The 17,825-nt window shown below is 45.4% G+C and overlaps 1 protein-coding gene across 1 annotated transcript in view; it reads right to left on the bottom strand.

Annotated features, from left to right (window-relative positions):
- Positions 1–9,904, bottom strand: part of PYGB (glycogen phosphorylase B) — a 58,551-nt gene extending 48,647 nt beyond the window's left edge. The window contains exon 1 of the mRNA XM_019437179.2: positions 9,528–9,904. Within this exon, the coding sequence (XP_019292724.2) occupies positions 9,528–9,770 (243 nt within the window). The 5' untranslated portion in view covers positions 9,771–9,904. The remainder of the gene's footprint in view (positions 1–9,527) is intronic.
- Between the last annotated feature and the right edge of the window lie 7,921 nt (positions 9,905–17,825).

Raw genomic sequence — 17,825 nt, 5'->3', positions numbered from 1 at the left:
CACAGCCATACATGTGTGCGCTTACATGCACTCACACACATGCAATCACACCTGTACACAATTCATTAATTTGCACATGTGCAATCACATGCACACGCTCACATGTGTGTACACACACAGACACATGCACACACTCATAAATCTGGGACCCAAGGAAGAGCTGCTCACTCCAGGCTGCACACACCAGGCCCTTGCCCCATTATCCAGCTGCAAACAGCTGGTTCAGGAAGAATTCCTTCTACTCAAGGAGATGGAACTCAGGATCTACATCCTGAAATCTAAAACAGGAAAAAAGAACAGGAAACAAAAGGGGTAAAGAACACTAGCATTTACCATGGAGCAAATACAATTTGTTAATACAGACTAATCTGAGACATCAAGAAACACCAATAAAGTAACAAAAGAACCGCACCAGGCACAGGAAAGTAAAATAAAAAAGAGATAAAACTACTACAGAAATGGAGGCACCACTGAATGCAAAACAAAGGGAAAGATGGAAATAAAAACCTGGCTGGAAAAGCGGACAAAATGGGGGAAAAGCATGAAAAGGATTGGAGAGGAAAATATCCATATGGAAGACAAAGAATAGCTAACATCAGCAAAATTAGCGTCCCTGAGAAAAGAAACTGAATAAAACATTAAAAACATTTTTAGGGTGCCTGAGTGGCTCAGTCATTTAAGCATCAGACTTCAGGTCTGGTCATGATCTCACAGTTTGTGAGTTGGAGCCCCCCATCTTGGGACACTGCTTGGAGGACTCTCTCTCTCTCTTTCTCAAAATAAATAAATAAACTTAAAAAAAAATAAAAACATGTTTTTCAGTATATAACTGAAGAAAACTTTCTATACATAAATCTATGCATACATACATACAAAGAACATACATACATACTAATAAAATCCATGGCAAGTTCAGACTTTGACAGACTTTTCTTTTTCAATCATTTGAATGTATGGCTTCTCAGTTACTGCCCAGATTCCAATGCCCTTTAAATCACAAACATGGCAGTGCAGTGAGTGAATCTACAGCCACTCTGAGTACAGCTGCTGTCACTACTGCTCATGGCCCATTGCTTCTTCCCGGACGCTATTTACTCTGCACTTGAACCGAGTTATTGTCATATGGGGTTTCCATAGCGCTATGCTGCCCCTCCCTCCACACAGGGCTTAGTAACCACTGAGAACACACTGAGCCCAACAAAATCCAGCTGTATGAGAAGAGTGTGAGTGAAGGTTCCAAGCACAATCATGCCCTTTTCCTATGTACACAAGAAGGCTCACTTCTCCCCCACATACCTACTTCTGGGGTTCTCCCTGGAGAGGTTTTATGACAAGTTGGAAACTCAGGAATATGATCACAATGTTTTCATGTTGCCTTTAACTGGAACTATGTATTTTTAAAGCTGTAGTTTGATCTCTGCTAAAGTTTCTAATTTTTAACTAGCACTATGAAAAGAGCTTGACTATCTTTGTTTGTGTAAGGCATAAAATGTTGGACCTTGTCTTAAGATCTTTCAGTCTTGGGGCACCTGGGTGGCTCAGCTGGTTAAGCATCTGACTTCGACTCAGGTCACAATCTCACAGTTCATGAATTTGAGTCCTGCATTGGGTGAGTGCAAACCTCACTTTGGGTTCAGCACTCTCCATTCCTCTCTCTCTCTCTCTCTCTCTCTGCCCCTCATGGTATTCTCTCTCTCTCCCTCTCTGCCCCTCCCTCACTCACACACACTCTGTCTCTCATAAATAAATAAATAAATAAATAAATAAATAAATAAATAAATAAGTTACAAAATGATATTTAAAAAAAAAAAAAGATCTTCCAGTCTTTAATTTTCCTTCCAAGTTGAGCACAGATGTCAAGGGCTCAGCAGCTTATTTAATTCTGCTAATAGTTCCAGGCAGCCTCCCAATGCACCTCTGCATACGAGGGGAGCAGAAGTGGCGGCATCAGGGCTCCCTTGGACAGCACCCACCCAAAGACTGGCCATGGCCGGCTCTAGGTTAGGCACTGCTGCACACCCACCCAGCCAGAGCCCTGCACTCTGGCCTTTGTCTGTTGTTGCTATCTGTGTGATTTGTTCCAAGAATTTTTATAGTTTCCTCAAATGTGTTGAATTTGTTTTCCTCAGTTTCCTTAAGATGGTTCAGAGTAAAACTAAACTGAAGAAGGCTTGCCAGAGGGGCCGCCCAAGGAGATGCACACACTTTTGAACCATGCACACTGGGGTCCAATCCTGGTTCCTGGCCTGGCCAGCAGGGTGGCCTGGATCCCTTCACCTCTCTGAGAAATACCATGTCTAGTTTGGGGTTTAACACAGGGCTAGCTGTGGACTCAGGCAATGTTGGTCCCCTTGCTGGGCCAGATTTTCAGGGAGAGTGATGGAACCTAATTAACAGGGTGGCAATTCTGGACTGAACCAACTGAGGGCACAGGATTGGTGCAAGAAAAAGCACAGGGGGCTCACCAGCAAAGGGCCAGCTCCTCAGTGTCCCCAAACTCTGCTGCTACTGCAGGCCCAAGGCCAACCCAGGCTTTGCCCAGTCTCTTTCCATCCCTCTCACCCCACCCCCGGCCTCTCCCACCACCATCTGTGCAACTGTGGACAGGGTCTCCCAAATCAAGGAACTCTGGCCAAAGAACCTGAACTCCCCTCCTTCAGCATGAGAGCAACAAGGACCCCTTAAACCCTCTACAGCAGTTCTGGGGGCCTGTGGCCTGGGGTGTGAACCGGGCTGCTGACCTTTCTTGTATGGTCCCTTCTTGCAATATGACTGTTACACATGTTAAGAGGCTTAGAGGCAGCCTTAAATTTTTTTAATTGGGTTTACTACATGCAAAGTCTACACCAAAAGCATCACAGAAAAGCACAAAAGAAGCTCCTTCCTCAAAATGAAGAGATGAAAAGATGACCAACGCAAATACACAACATAGTAGTCTTCTCCTAAGACATCTTAGGAGTTAAGGAACTCAAATTGTGGAGCTGGAGCTTAAAAGCAACAGGTAGAGCCTCATTTTGCTCTTTATACAATGGAGATTCATGAACAGAACTGGACTTTCAGAAACCTCCAATTTCTCTTCCCTCTCCAAAAAGGCTATTTAGAGTCTTTGTTTAACAGAAAGTGAACACTCTGCAGGAAAAGGAAAGAAAGAACTCCAGCACTCAGGGCAAAAAACACAGACTGATGCAACTGTTTTCATCAAGAGAAGAACCTGTTTCTACAGGTGGATCTGGCCAGTGACGTGTCATCCTGTGCCCAGGAAAAGGCAGCAACACTCCCCCTGTCTATCAGATTCTGTGTTCTGTCTTAACGTGCCAGCCATCTCGCTGTGACTGAGCAGGCACAGTGACGCCCACAGACTACCAGCTCCCTGCCAGACAGAGCTGGCCTGGACAGGACACAGGAACAGAGACCACTGGCCCAACACAAGGCCAGTTCTGGTGAGCTCCCCAGCCTCGCCAAAGGCACCAGGGCAGCCCTGCCCTTGCCAGCCTAGTGAGGGTACTGCTAGGGGGCATCAGCCTTCTCACCTGCTAGACAGCTGAGGCTCCTCCTTGTCTTCACTGGTCATCCTGCTTCACACCCATTCTGCTGTGTCTGAGGGGCTTTTTGGAGGGTCGCACCGACAACAGCTTTATGAAACCACTACTATGTTTGCCGTAAGGATGCTGAACACTTTCTACCACATCTCTTATACTCCCAACCTATGGAGCTACACTCAAGCATGTTCTTTTAGAATTAAGTGACAGGGAAATTTGGCTTCTGGTGAGTAACTGGCAGAAATTCCATGGATCACGGATTTCCTTTTTTACTTTAGGTACTGGTACCTAGGACTAGAACACAGGCCTGTTTGCTCAAAGTCAATTTGGAAAATGTAAAATATAATAAAATAATAGAGTTTGAGAACTTATAGGGATCACAGAGATCAGTCAGCTCTGCAGGGAACAAATTTATTTTGCACTCCATGATATAACTTTTTTTATAATCCTCTGCCTCCTGCCTTCCATGCTGTTAAGCTCTACAAAATGTCTCCTCACTCCCATCCCCGAGCCAATCACAGAAGTCTTATCACACTGCCAGAGAAGCCAGAGCCTAATCAATTTATGTTAAGTGACCTGGACTGTGTCAAAGTATATTTATAACTAGTGTGGCACTAGTAAGCATTTTCACCCTGAGCTTCTTTCACCTTTCATTTTAAATGATGTTTCATGGCCAAGAAGACACTCAGCTAGAACTGAAATCACATATAATTCCTAATCCCAGAGATCCTGTCAAAGGAGTTAACCAAACTCTTCTGTGGTCTGATTACCTTGCTAACTTTGTGTTCATGCCTCTTCCCTTTACCATGTCCTAAGAACACCATTCTGTATAAGGTAGAAGACAAGCCAGCTATTATCTGTTGATTACTTGTTTCATGTCTCAGAATGTGCAGGTTTCTAAATGGCTTAAAGCTCTGGTCTGTTTAATGAAAAATTAGGTATAATCCGAAAAGACATAAAGTTCTCTAAATTTTCTTATCTGTATTTCTTATTAGTCGGGCAACTGGCAGAGCTATATGAGATCTGCAGGTGACAGCACCATGTCAATGTGCATGTCCTGGGTTTAATTGTTCACAGTGTTTGTCTAAGAGAGTCTCCCTGATTTTTGGAAGTACACACTCAAATTTTTAAGGGTAAAGGAGCATCAAGTCTGCAATTTACTTTCAAACGGTTCAGAGAAAAATGTATTAATATGTATAGAAAGGGACAAATGTGTTAAAATGTTTAATGCTTGGGGAATCTGCATGAAGAATGGGAATTTATTGTATTATTCCTGCAACATTTAAAAGTCTGAAGTCATATAAAATACAATTTTGTAAAAACTCATTTAAAAAGGGCTGGGGGGCACCTGGAGGTTGAGTCAGTTAAGCATACGACTTCAGCTCAGGTCATGATCTCACAGTTCATGAGTTCAAGTCCTGCATCAGGCTCTGCACTGATAGCTTGAAGCCTGGAGGTTGTGCTTCAGATTCTGTGTCAGCCTCTCTCTCTGCCCCTCACCCACTCACACTTTATCTCTCTCTCAAAAATAGATAAACATTGGGAGAGAAAAAAAAAAGGCTAGGATTCAAATGCAAGGTCAGTTATGATTATTTCATAAAAATACAAAGGGTCCCTGCAGCCTCCATGGCACCTGGGTATTAGAGATCCCCAGAGAAACAGAATCAACAGGATATGTATATACAGATTTATTTTAAGGAACTGGCTCACACAGTTGTGGAGGTCTGAGACTAAAATCTCATGATTTTCAGGCTGGCAAGCTGGAGATACAAGGAAGAGTTGCGTTTGGAGTCCCAAAGCAGTCTGCTGGCATAATCCCTTCCCGCTGAGGAGGGATGATGTGGGGGGTGGGGTAATCAGTCTTTGTTCTATTAAGGTCTTAACTGACTGGAGGCCCACCCACATTGTGGAGGGTGATCTGCTTCACTCAAAGTCCACTAATTTAAATGTTAATCTCGTCTAAAAAACACCTTCACAGAAACATCTAGAATAGTATTTGATCAAATATCTGGGCACTGTGGCCCAGCCAAGTTGATGCAGTAAATAAACCATCACAGCCCTTGAGAGGCCAAACTGTCTACTATGAAAAATCATGGCTCACACTCTGAGAGGCTCCTTAATCTCATAAAGTGATGGTTTAACCTTACCTTCCACTCGTGGAGCTGTCAGGTTAATCAGCAACACAAAACATCTGTCCCTTGTCAAGCTTCTAGCCAGGGAAAATAATTGAGCTATCTGGTGTCAGGGAAGTTTGCCCATGGGATACAAGGTCAACTTCACAAGTGGAAACATATCAAAACTCGGTGTGTTAAAAAGACTCCGGTGGCTGGTCTCACCACTAATTAAAACAAAATCTTGTAAGTCGGGGCTGTGGGCAGACAAGGCTGCAAAAACACTGCTCTAGATCTTCTTCCTTTAACTCCAGGGTCCAGCCAAACAGTAAGATTAATTGTATTCATTATGATTATCTTATTTGAAATATTTAAGACTGCAGTTTGGGCCTCATGGTGGTAGTGGTGCACTATTATTTTCCTTAATCTACTATTGTGGCTATGCCATGAGTTTACGGGAAAGAGCCATAGTAAACAGACTATCCCATCCATTATAGGGATGCAGTAGGCCAGCTGTCCACATTGTGTATTATCCACTTTAAAGTCCCACAGAAGATATCTCACACCTGCCCATTCTAGAAGTTATCACAGAGATCCCATGACTCCCATAAGTAGACATGAGCTGCCATTTGCTCTGGTTGCCAGAACTTATGTCTGCACTTTGTGTCCTGACATCGTCCTTGAATGCAACCTGTTTCCCTACCCTTATTCCCTGGCCCCAACTTTCTCTTTGAGGTCTTCAATTAATCTGAACCTTCTGTGTCATGCCTTGCTTAGGCATTCTTCAATTCTTTTTGGATAGAGATGGAATGTCAGCATAAAATGGAAACATTTTATAAGCAAACACAAAGCCACAACTTTTTAGAATGGCAAGGAACCTCAGAAATGAACTACCTCCCTCCACCCCTGTCATTTTTAAGATGAAAATACTGAGGCCAAGAAAGGTTAAGAAATCCAGCCAAGTCCAAGGTCTTATAAACTGCATAGTAAAGCTAGGACTAAAAGGAGCTTGGACTCATATGAGCCATCCCTCACTATCCATCTCTTCTCTCTCTTTTTTTTTTTCTTTCCATCCATCTCTTTTCTATTCCTGAATTCAGAGTGGAGTTCCAGCTCTGGAATTTTATCCCAGACTCCTGACCTTGCCATCACTTCAGAGAATCCTTGAACCATCTTTAGAACTAAGTGCTACCTCCTGCCAAACACCAACCTCTCAATTTTAGGTTTTTTTTTGTTTTTTACTTGATTTGCCAGGCCGGTTGCCTGAAAAATCTTTCCCTGAGCATTTGAGTTTCATTTGTTTCTGCTATTACCAAAAACAGAAGGCCAAAAGGGGTTCTGAAACAAGAGGTACAGCATGATACTATTTTTGTAATAAAAACAGCGTTTCTACCAAGGTAGAAAAAAAGATGTAGAATACAAATGTTTATAGCATTTATCATGTTTTTACTAGGTGTTGTGATTACAGTTAATTTTTTCCTTCTGGCTTTTCTGTTTTCCAATTTTTCTTCCAATAATCATACGAACTTCCATAATTGTTTGAAAGACAAAAAATTAAGTAAAAGCACGCTAATGTATTAAATATAGATCATCTGGCTCCCCCAGTCAGAATGCAGTGGGACAAATCCCTGAGGTCATCCCCAAGCTGGGGTGAAGCTCTGCAGGATTTTTATTGGGAGCCTACCTCCTGTCAGGCTCAGACCCTTGTGGGGCTTGTTTCTGGTCCATTACAAGCAAAATAACACTTCTGCAGAAAAAGGAGAGAAGCTTATTTTTCAACACGAATTAGCCAGACTGAAACACTTAAATTCCAATTTTCCATTTTAAAATGGCCTTCCTACCCAGAACAGGCAAACAACTTTCCACTTACAGGCTGTGTGGTTTGTAAAGAAATTTTCTCTAGACAGAAAATTTTCCGCCTGTAGCCACCACAGCAGGCAATCAAAACTCAGACCTCTCAATGACGATCAGGAAAGCAGTTTTGTTAGAGGTATTAATTCTGTTCAGGAAAGGTCATTTCCATAATCCCTGAGCCCATCACTGTCCTTTTCAGGATCTAATTATACATAAACACTCTAAGAGGAATCCCAAGGTGTTGAGGTGTGTTCTGGTCCAGGGAAATGTCCTTGAATGTGCATGCAAAGCTGTACCCTTGTCGTCTACTTACACTGACAACAACACTGATGTTGCAAATCAGAGCTCTGCCATCAGCAGGGAATTCTGGGGGAGCCACAGCCTCTTGGCCAATTTCCCTGGCAAAGACATCCTAAGCCCTTGTTCTAAAAACCTGTTTTAGCCACTTGGTGCCACTTCTATGTTGTCTTGCATACTAAATGTGAAGAAGCCTCGCTGGTATTCTAACAACTCTGTCCTTGTTACCATCTCTGTTTTAGAAAAAAGAGTGCTCCACAGTAAGTATGGAAAAGCAATGATCTCACTCTTAACAACTATTAAACATTTTTTAATGCCTCATGAAAATACTCTAAAATAATATCAACAAAGCAACTATACAGTGCCTATATGGATACTGCAAAACAAATCTTTGCAAACTGGCTTCAGGCCTGCAAGTGTATCCTTTCTTCAGGAGTCATTCTACCTTAGTATAGAAAGGACAAAATTCTCTGTGGTCAAGAGCAAGTAAAAACACCCAAACAAACTGGCAGCAGGTGGATGGCCAAGATTATGACAGGCCTATCCAACTACCAATGATACTTACTAACTTGGAAAGCTGTTGAAAAAGTTACAAATGTCAATGAATGAAACAGAAAAATCACAAAGTTGTATACGCAATATACTTTTTAAAATGTGTACCTATATTTAAGAATAGAAAATGATCTGAAAGGACACACACCTTCATTTTAATATGGTTGAGAGTAATGGAGTCACATCAGTGACTTTTCTTTTGTGTATTTAGTATTTTTCTGCCATAAGCATAGATTTCTGCAAAATATGAAAAGTAACAACCTCCGTGATTACTTAATCTCCATGAACTTTAACCCAACAATGTTCTTCAAGAGAGGTGTGGAAACCCCAAAGACAGAGACTTCTTTGAGGGCTTCTTCTGAGCTCCTGACCCCTGCTTTAGCAGGCATCCTCAATGATTTTCTTCCGATCAATGCCTAGCCAAAAAAAAAGCCCACAATCCCCTGCAGATGACTGAGCTCACCCCCTTCCAACACAAAACTGCCCAGGCCCGGTTCCAGTCTCCTTTTCTCTCACACTCTGCTGCAAAAAAAATCCCCAAAAGGTGGGGGGCGGAGTCAGGGGAGGAGGAAGCACCGACTCTGCAGTCATCACAGAAGCACACGGCTAGAAACAGGCTGGAAAATTCCGCCAGGACTCCAGGGCTCAGGAGACGGCGGGGAACAGGAGACCCCTGCAAGACCGAGCTCCTTGCGCAAAAGGACTGTGGACTGGGGCCTAAACAGAGGAAGAGGAGGCTAGGCGCCCCGGGGCCCCGAGTGTAGACAATACCCTACACTGTCTGCCGTAGAGGACAGCCCGGATCCGCTTTGCGCCCGGGGTGGTAGGGTGGTAAGTACTGGGCCAGGTCTGTGTAAAGCTGGCTGACCGCCCCAGGGGAAGGCGGTGGGGGAGACGTGACCCCAGCCAAAGCTATTCTCACCGGCGTGGACCACCGATGGGCTGCGGGTGCACACAGAGGGTGGCCGTGCTCAATTTAAAGACACTCCGCAAACACAGGCCCTGCGTGCGTCTTTCTGGGAGAGGTGCATTGCTCTGCTGTCTCTTCCCAGGGGCCCGTGTCTCGAGAGGCCCGGCACAAGGGCTGCCCTTTTCCGGGGTGGGGCAGCAGGCACGGCAGGACGAGCGCAGTGACCCTGGGCAGGCGACCCCGGCCTCCCTCGGGCCGCCTCACCTTGGGGTCGCGCTCGTAGTAGTGCTGCTGCGTGCGGATCCAGCGGCCCACCAGGTGGTCGCGCACCGTGTGAGCCAGCGCGAAGAAGTAGTCGCGGGGCGTGGCCACATTGCGGTCCTTGACCAGTGTGAAGTGCAGGTGCCGATTGAAGCTCTTCCGCACCTCGGCCACGTCTCCCAGCCCCGCAATGCCGCGCACACTGATTTGCTTCCGCTTCTCGCTGTCAGTCAGCGGCTTCGCCATCGCGCGGTCAGAGGAGGAGGAAGACGAGAGGCAGAGCAGGGAAGACAACGCCAACACCGAGGATGCTGCGGCGGCTCTGGCGCCCGTCACTGTGGCGCCGCACGGCTGGCACGGGCCGCGCCTGCGCGTTGCGTCGGGGCGGGAACTCCTGAGAGGAGGGGCGGGGCCGCGGGGGGGAAGGGCCGGTCTTCGGGGGCGGGGCCTCCGAGAGACGGGGGGCGGTCTCCGGGGACGGGGCCTCCGGAGAGGTAGGGCAGGGCAGCAGGCAAAGGCTTTAAGTCCTTGGACGTTGGCAGGGGCGTGCCTTTTTGTAGGTGTGGAAGATGAAGTGACCTGCCCAGTCCAACCAATAGCGGGGGTCTGTCCCCAAGATAGCCAAGCCCAGCCTGGGGGGACGCGAGTGAAGGAGCAGGAGGACTCGGGAGTCGGAACCTCTGTCCTGCTTGCCTCTCTCTGCCCCCCAGGGTCATGAGGGGGTCTCTGCCATCGCAGCTTTGCAGATTTCTGGGCCCGGCGTCCCTCGCCCAGTCAGAGTTACCGGCTACCCCAGCCCGGAGTTCCCTGGGTGTTGGGGTGCGGCCAAGGCCTGGCAAACGGGAAGGAAAACTGGGTACATGCTAGAAATGCAGTCAACAACGCCTGGTGGGCTCAGTCTCCTGAACCGGGGGCGAAGTGGCTCTGAAAACACCAGCTAAGAATGTAAAACTTTGTTTATACTGAGAAAGTGCCAGCCTTCCTGCGACCCTCCGACTGAGATGACAGCATTCCCCAGGGGCACTGCAGCCCTGAAGGGTTACAATGACCCCTCTGAGGGACCACCGCTGCTTACTCAGAGAAATTTTATTCCCTAAATCACAGGCCCTCACTTTGCCCTTTAAATACCGTCAGGAAGAAGGAAACACCCCACTCTAGCCGAGGATCCGGGTCATTGTGACAGAGACGCCGCCTCCTCCACTCCACCTAGTTGTATGCCTCACTTAAGGGGTTCCTGGACACAGCTACCCACACCTGCTTAACACGGGAGTTCCCAAAGAAATTGTGCCTGGGCCCACCTTGCACGCAGCCCTGCATTGCTCTGAGCCTGTGGGAACACTGCTTCATTAGAGTTTCACCTTGACCCCTTTCCCCTAAACCCCATAAACTCTGCCTTTTCCTGTGTTCTTGAAATTGCCCCACGGTCTTACCGCCTGCAGTTACTTCATTGCAGTGGGTCAGTAAACCTGATTTTGAGCCACTTGCAGGTTTGCACTTGGTGGTCTTAGACTGATGAGCAATAAAGATTCTCCATGTACATGGAGGTCAAGTTTGCCTGCAGGAGAGGTCATGAAAGTCTAGGTGCAGGAATTTTCTAGTGTGATGCTTCCAAAGTTATCTTCTTACCTGGATTCTCCTCTAGATGCATACTCCTCGGGGGACAATAAATGTGGAATGCCCTGTCTGCCCCACCTATGCACACACTCACCTGTTCCAGGTGGCCACCAATATCACTGGAATGGATAAATAAACCCCATGGCCATCTCAGCCATTTTCAGATAAGTAATTTTTAAGTTATTTAATGTTTATTTATTTTTGAGAGAGAGAGAAAGGAGAGAGAGAGAGAGAGAGTGGGAGAGGGGCAGAGAGAGACTGAGACACAGAATCCAAAGCAGGCTCCAGGCTCTGAGCTATAAGCACAGAGCCTGACACGGGGCTCTAACTCACCAGCAGTGAGATCATAACCTGAGCCGAAGTCGGAGGCTTAACCGACTGAGCTGCCCAGGGGCCCTGAGATAAGGAATTTTTATATAGTTATAAGTGCTGTGAAGAAAAGCACATTAAGTAGCCAGTGACAGGAGATGATATCTGAGTTGAAACTAAAAAAATATTAATGAGTAATGAATCTGGGGGAGGAGCAAATACAAAGGTCCTGAAGTAGGTACCCACTTGGACAGTTCACAAAATAGCAAGTCCAGTGTAGGTAGGGCAAAGAGAGCAGCTGAGGGGGTATGAGAATGTGCCACCCCCCAAAATGCCTCTTTGGTCTACAGATTATCTTGAGCCAAAGGCCACAGAGTAACAACAGAAGCAGGAAAAGCTCTTAAAACAGGGCACACTTTTTCCTTTTGTAAAGGAAATTCACATTTAAAAACATACTTCCATTTGTAGAGAGCTTTCCTCTCCTGACAGGTCTGACTATAAAACCTTACCAAACAACTTTGGTTATCATGCTTCTGGTTACCTTCCCATAACTTGCCTCCCTGGCTAGAAGCCTCAAACCCCTTCCTTGTTTTAGCCTAGGACGATATATAAATTCAAGTTCTAACCACCCCTTTGAGTCACTCATCTGTGGTACTTCCGAGAGTATGTGGTGCACATCCTAATAAACTTATGTGGGTTTTTTTTTTCTCTTGTTAATCTGTCTTTGGCCAGCCAAATTTACAGGGGCCCACATGGAGAACTTGAGATGGGTAGAGGAAAATATTTTTTCCTTGCCAACACAACCAATGGGTAGATTCAGATTAGAGGTGGGGAGCCAGGTCAAGGTGCCCGGTCAGCGTTGATGAGGAATTTGGATCTTCGAACAAAACTGTAGAGCTTCCGAACAGACAAAAAAGAAAGAAAGTGGGCTCAGCTTTGCTCCTTCAACGAAAAGGACTGTTTTTCTGGCAGCCTGGTCTTAACTGTGACCAGGCCAGTATACTTGCTCTTCTAATGGGAGAAGATCATGAGGCCAGTCAGCCCACTTTGTTATAGTCTGTCCTGTGCTCTATTTTGGGGAGACCTCTTTAAATATTCATTTACTAAGAAGTGATGGATATTGATCCAGGTTCAGTTATTTTTTGTAATGAGCTATTTTGTATGTTGGAGATAAATTACCTTTTAAGTGCTTTCAAGCAGGTATTTAAGACTGTCTATAGCTAGTTCCCTGCCTTGGAAACAGAGACAAAAGATGTCCTTGTGTGTGGAATGAAATGTTGTGGGAGTTAGAAGAAATTGGGTGTGGAAAACACACAAGCAGACATTTTGGTCTACTTAAACTTCTTGAGTGTCTCAACCAATAAATGTTGGTTAAGTCAGTGTCTTGGAAGCTCCGCCAGCCCTTGTTGAGACTCCTCAAGCCAAGGATAGAGACTTCTGGGGACCGCAGAAACACCACTGGCCAATCTGTGATGGTCAATAAAATATTTGCAAATTAACAAAGGCCTGGCATTTCAGGAAATGGGAGGCAAACAATAAATGCATTATTTGTGAGAGGTCAGTAATAGTATACCTCAGTACAATTAAGACCACCAGCTAGAATGGTATTGTGGAATTGGGGCTCTTCCTTCACTGGGGTATGTAACAGATACTCACAGTGACATTAATGTATTGGAACACATTGTTTTTAAAAAAATCTATGAGACCGGAGTGACATGAAAAGGAAATAAAATGGGGGTAAGGAGAAAGAAAGGAAGCTCTTCTCTGCAGAATACCAAATAAATGTAGGAGTGGATGCTAGGACTATCAGACAAAGGCTGTAAGGGAACAGGATATTCACACAGTCTCAAAGTATCACCCACGGATTACCTTAATAGTTACAAAAAAGAGAAGGCACTTTACAGTGGAGAAAGCTTCATGAAGTGATCCAACCTGGCATTACCAATAAGGGGACAAAATGATACTATGTGCTTTCTGATTCAATGCACTGAGAAAGACACAATATCACTTATAGAATATAACATAGTATACTATGAATGTCATGGTAATATAGTAAAGACACCTACCCAACTAATAGAGGCGCAGATAACAGCTAAGGCAGTTTCCCAGACTTGCTGACCAGAACTCCCTTTAAGCATGTTCCCAAAGCCCCAAATCCATGATTCCAACTGCAGTACTTCTAAGCCAATTTTTTGTGTGTGTGCAAATGTGGGGATCTCTGCCCCAGGCAGCCTTTCTAACCCAGCAACCAAGGCGCTGTCCTAGTAGGAATGACATTAATGCACTGTGGAGTCCCCCAGTGTGTGCCAGAAGTGCTGGGCTTTCAGGTGTGTTCAAGCAGGACACTATCTCATGCTCAGCTTGGCTTGGAGTCCGCTACTTCTTTAAAAAATTTTTTTTTTAACATATATGTGTTATGTTACTTTCAGGTGTACAATATAGTGATTCAACAATTCTATACATTACTCAGTGCTCTTCATGATGTGTAGTCTTCATCCCCTTCACCTATTTCACTCATCCCCCCATCCAGCTCCCTTCTGGGCAAGCACCAGTTTGTTTTCTGTATTTAAGAGTTTTTCTGTATTTTTTTTGTTGTTGTTGTTTCTTAAGTCCACATGAGTGAAATCATATGGTATTTGTCTTTCTCTGTATTTCACTTAGCACTAGACTTTCTAGATCCATCCATGTTGTTGTAAAATGGCAAAATTTCATTATTTTTATGGCTAATATCCCTTTGTGTATATATACACCACTTCTTTATCCATTCATCTATCAATGAACACTTGGGTTGCTTCCATAATTTGGCTATCATAAATAATGCTACAATAAACATAGGGCTGCATACACGTTTTCAAATTACTGTTTAGTATATTCCTTGGGGAAAACCCAGTAGATCATATGGTGGTTCTAATTTTAACTTTTTGAGGAACCTCCATACTGTCTTCTACAGTGGCTGCACCAGTTTGCATTCCCACCAACAGTACATGAAGGTTCCTTTTTCTCCACATCCTCGCCAATACTCGTTGTTTCTTGTGTTGTTGATTTCAGCCATTCTGACAGGTGTGAGGTGATATCTTATTGTAGTTTTTATTTGTATTTCCCTGATGATGAGTGATGTTGAGCATCTTTTCATGTGTCTGTTGGCCATCTGGATGTCTTATTTGGAGAAATGTCTGTTCATGTCTTCTGCCCATTTTTTAATTGGATTATTTGTTTTTGGGTGTTGCTACTAACCCTTTATCAGATATGTCATTTGCAAATAGCTTCTCCTACTCAGTAGGTTGTCTTTTAGTTTTGATTGTTTCCTTCCTTGTGCAGAAGCTTTTTATTTTAATGTAGGCCCAAAAGTTTCTTATTGCTTTTGTTTCCCTTGTCTCAGAACATATTTAGAAAAAATGTTGCTACAGCTGATGACCTTACTGCCTGTGCTCTCTTCTAGGACTTTTATGGTGTGAGGTCTCACATTTAGGGCTTTAAACCATTTTGAATTTACTTTGGTGTCTGGTGTAAGAGAGTGGCCCAGTTTCATTCTTTTGCATGTAGCTGTCCAGTTTTAAGGTCTGTTACTTAAGTGATTATGAGACGGGCTCTAAAGCCAGCAAGAGTCAGCTTGGGATGTTCCCCTTACTCTGGGGCCCTCCTCCTGGAAGGGAGGGTGACAGACAGACAGGGGTTGGTGAGGGACAGAGTGGTGAACACGTTAAAGAGAGGAAGCTGGTCACACTCCAGGGCCATTGCCCTGCCATCCTCCAAGCCAGAAACATTACCCCACTTTGAGGGGGTTGAATCAGACAAGCCTTTACAGTTTTTGTAATTGAGTACTGGATGGACTTTCTGGTGTACTGGAATGAGCTGGGGCACCATGGTTTCAGCCATGGGGCCAGGCAAACCATCAGCCTGGAGAGCTCAGAGGGCCAGGCGTGAGGAGAGCAAGTCTCAAGTACACACCTGCACCCACCAACTCCTGCTTATTCAGGGTCAGACCCCCATGAGGAAATCAGCACTTACAGGATCAGGGTCCTCAGTATCACTCCTGTCACTTATCAAAGACCTCCTGACATTGCATGGAGTAGAAGGTTCCAGTCCATAGGCAGGCCTGGTTGTTGCATTACCTGTCTCCAGGGAATATGTTAAGCTCACAGTGAGAAAGTCTGTCTCTGCACAGCCTCAATTAATGTAAAATGAGGGATAACTGTGAAAGTCACCCTGAAAAACAAGAGGTCCTGTGAATGCATGTGCTGCCCTTGGAGTGGGGTAGGCTGAGGAGGAGCCAGACTCAAGGCGGGGCTGAGCTAGGCCAGCTCCCCTCAGGCTGCAAGAGGAGGGGACCTGATCCCCTGCACCTACTCCACCACTGGGTGAACTTCCTAAAGTCTCCAGCACTCCTAACACCTGCTGTGCACAACTCAGGCCACTGGCTGGTGTGCTCCAAACCCAACAGAAAACACAAAGATGGTGGGTGGGGAATGGAAAAGGGGGCTGGAAGGAGACTTGGAGCCAACCAAAGAGGAATTTCAGGATGCTTTCTGTGGGATAAACTGTATAAAAATCCTATAAGAGGGTAGGGTAAAGGGCTCCATTATTCTTTAGGGCTCCTTGAGTCAGATCTCCACATTGTCATGTGGGGGCACACCTCTTAGAGGACTGTCTCACTTGGGTAACAGTTATGGCAGGCCCCTCAGGTGGTGCTTCCTAGAAGGTACAAAAGAATCATCTGGGGGGTCATGTCAGAAGGCAGGTTCTGATACAGCAGGTCTGGGGTGTGGCTGCAGTCTACATTTCAAACAGCCCCCCAGGTTCTGGGAACGCACCCTAAGAGGCAAGGCCTTAAGGCATAAGCACTGCTCAGAGTTTTTAATGATGGAAATTACTGGAAAGGGGGTTTTGAAGAAACAATTTCCCACTCCCTGCTGCTGTCCTGAACAGGGAGGGGAGAAGGGCAGTTCCTCAAGGCAGCCAGGCTGGATGTAAGTGTCCCTCCAGTACATCCAACTATCTCTTCTGACTTGGAGTTTCCAGGCTGTGCTGTGACTCTGAGTGAGCATACCTATGGACTGTTAGGGACAACCAGTACCTTTTGGGGGACCAGGTATGCCACACCATAAATACATCAAATTATTTGTTTCTTAACTGGCATCTCCTAAGACTTGCTATATGGCAATTTACTGCCGTCTTCTTACCCCCGGATGAATGATTTAGCTGAGTTTCTTGACGTGCAGAGCTGAGGATGAGGTCCTAGACTTGTGGTCCGAACTCCTGCTGGCATCTCTTCTCTTCTCCAGGCCATGAGACTGTCTCACTACCCCTCTGCTCTTGTTCCTCCTTCCCAAACCCAGAGTCGCCTGGTTCCTATGGGCAGACCCTGGGCTTGGGGACCCCTTACTCACTGTTACCAGCAACCTCAGGTCTGCACCCACTAACATCACTGCTGGTGTTCTTCAGGGCCATATTGGGGCCCTGGCTTCAGTCTTGCTCCCACTGACCTTGATCTCATCTCGTTGGCCTCTGTAGTTTCTACATCAACAAGTGCACTGGCAGGTTGGTACTTTGAAAAACTGGTAGTATTCTTTTATTATTATTATTATTATTATTATTATTATTATTATTATTATTAAGTTTATTTATTTAAGTAATCTCTATACCCAACATAGAGCTCAAACTCATGACCCTGAGATCAAGAGTCGCATGCTCTTCAGACTGAGCCAGCCAAGTGTCCTGGTAGTATTAAATAAACTCTGAACCAGAACTGAACCTGCTCTGAACCAGCTATTCTAGTCCAAAAGAGATACCCAACAGAAATGAATGCTTATGCTGACCAAAAGGCATGCACAAAAATGTTCGAAACAGCCCTATTCAAAACAGTCCAGACTGGAAACCATGCAAATATCCATTAACTCTGGGGTAAATACTTTGTGGCATATTCCCACAGCTGAACAGTCTGCAGCCCAGCCCTTGAGAATGATCAGCCATACCCAGTAATCGGCATTAGAGCTCATCCTGTATGATTCTGTTTACATGATATTCTAGGACAGGCAGACCTCTAGAACATCAGCCCTAAGAATGGTGTTGAATTTTAGGGGTGGATACAACTGGGGACGATATGAGTCTGTGGGATCTGACAAAGCTATTGCAGTGTGGTGTGAACAAGTGTAAAAGTTCATTGTGTGCTCACTAGAAGCCAGCCCCATGTGGGGAATATCTGTGGGTGTGGTGAACACCACAGACTTGGGGGTAGGGCCCGGGGGGTTTACACTGTGCTGCCCATGGCCTTCCACCGTCTTCTTCCCAAGCTTTTCCTGTTTCCTTGTCCTCCCTGTGCAGCCAGTAGGGCTCCAGATCCTTTTTTAGGCCAGGAGCTTCCTGCCTGCTTCCAGATCA

The sequence above is a fragment of the Panthera pardus genome, unplaced genomic scaffold, assembly GCF_024362965.1.
Source record: "Panthera pardus isolate Hobbes unplaced genomic scaffold, ASM2436296v1 HiC_scaffold_25, whole genome shotgun sequence".
Classification (NCBI taxonomy): domain Eukaryota; kingdom Metazoa; phylum Chordata; class Mammalia; order Carnivora; family Felidae; genus Panthera; species Panthera pardus.
The sequence above is the reverse complement of the archived record's forward strand: the minus strand, read 5'-3'. Positions and strand labels throughout refer to the sequence as shown.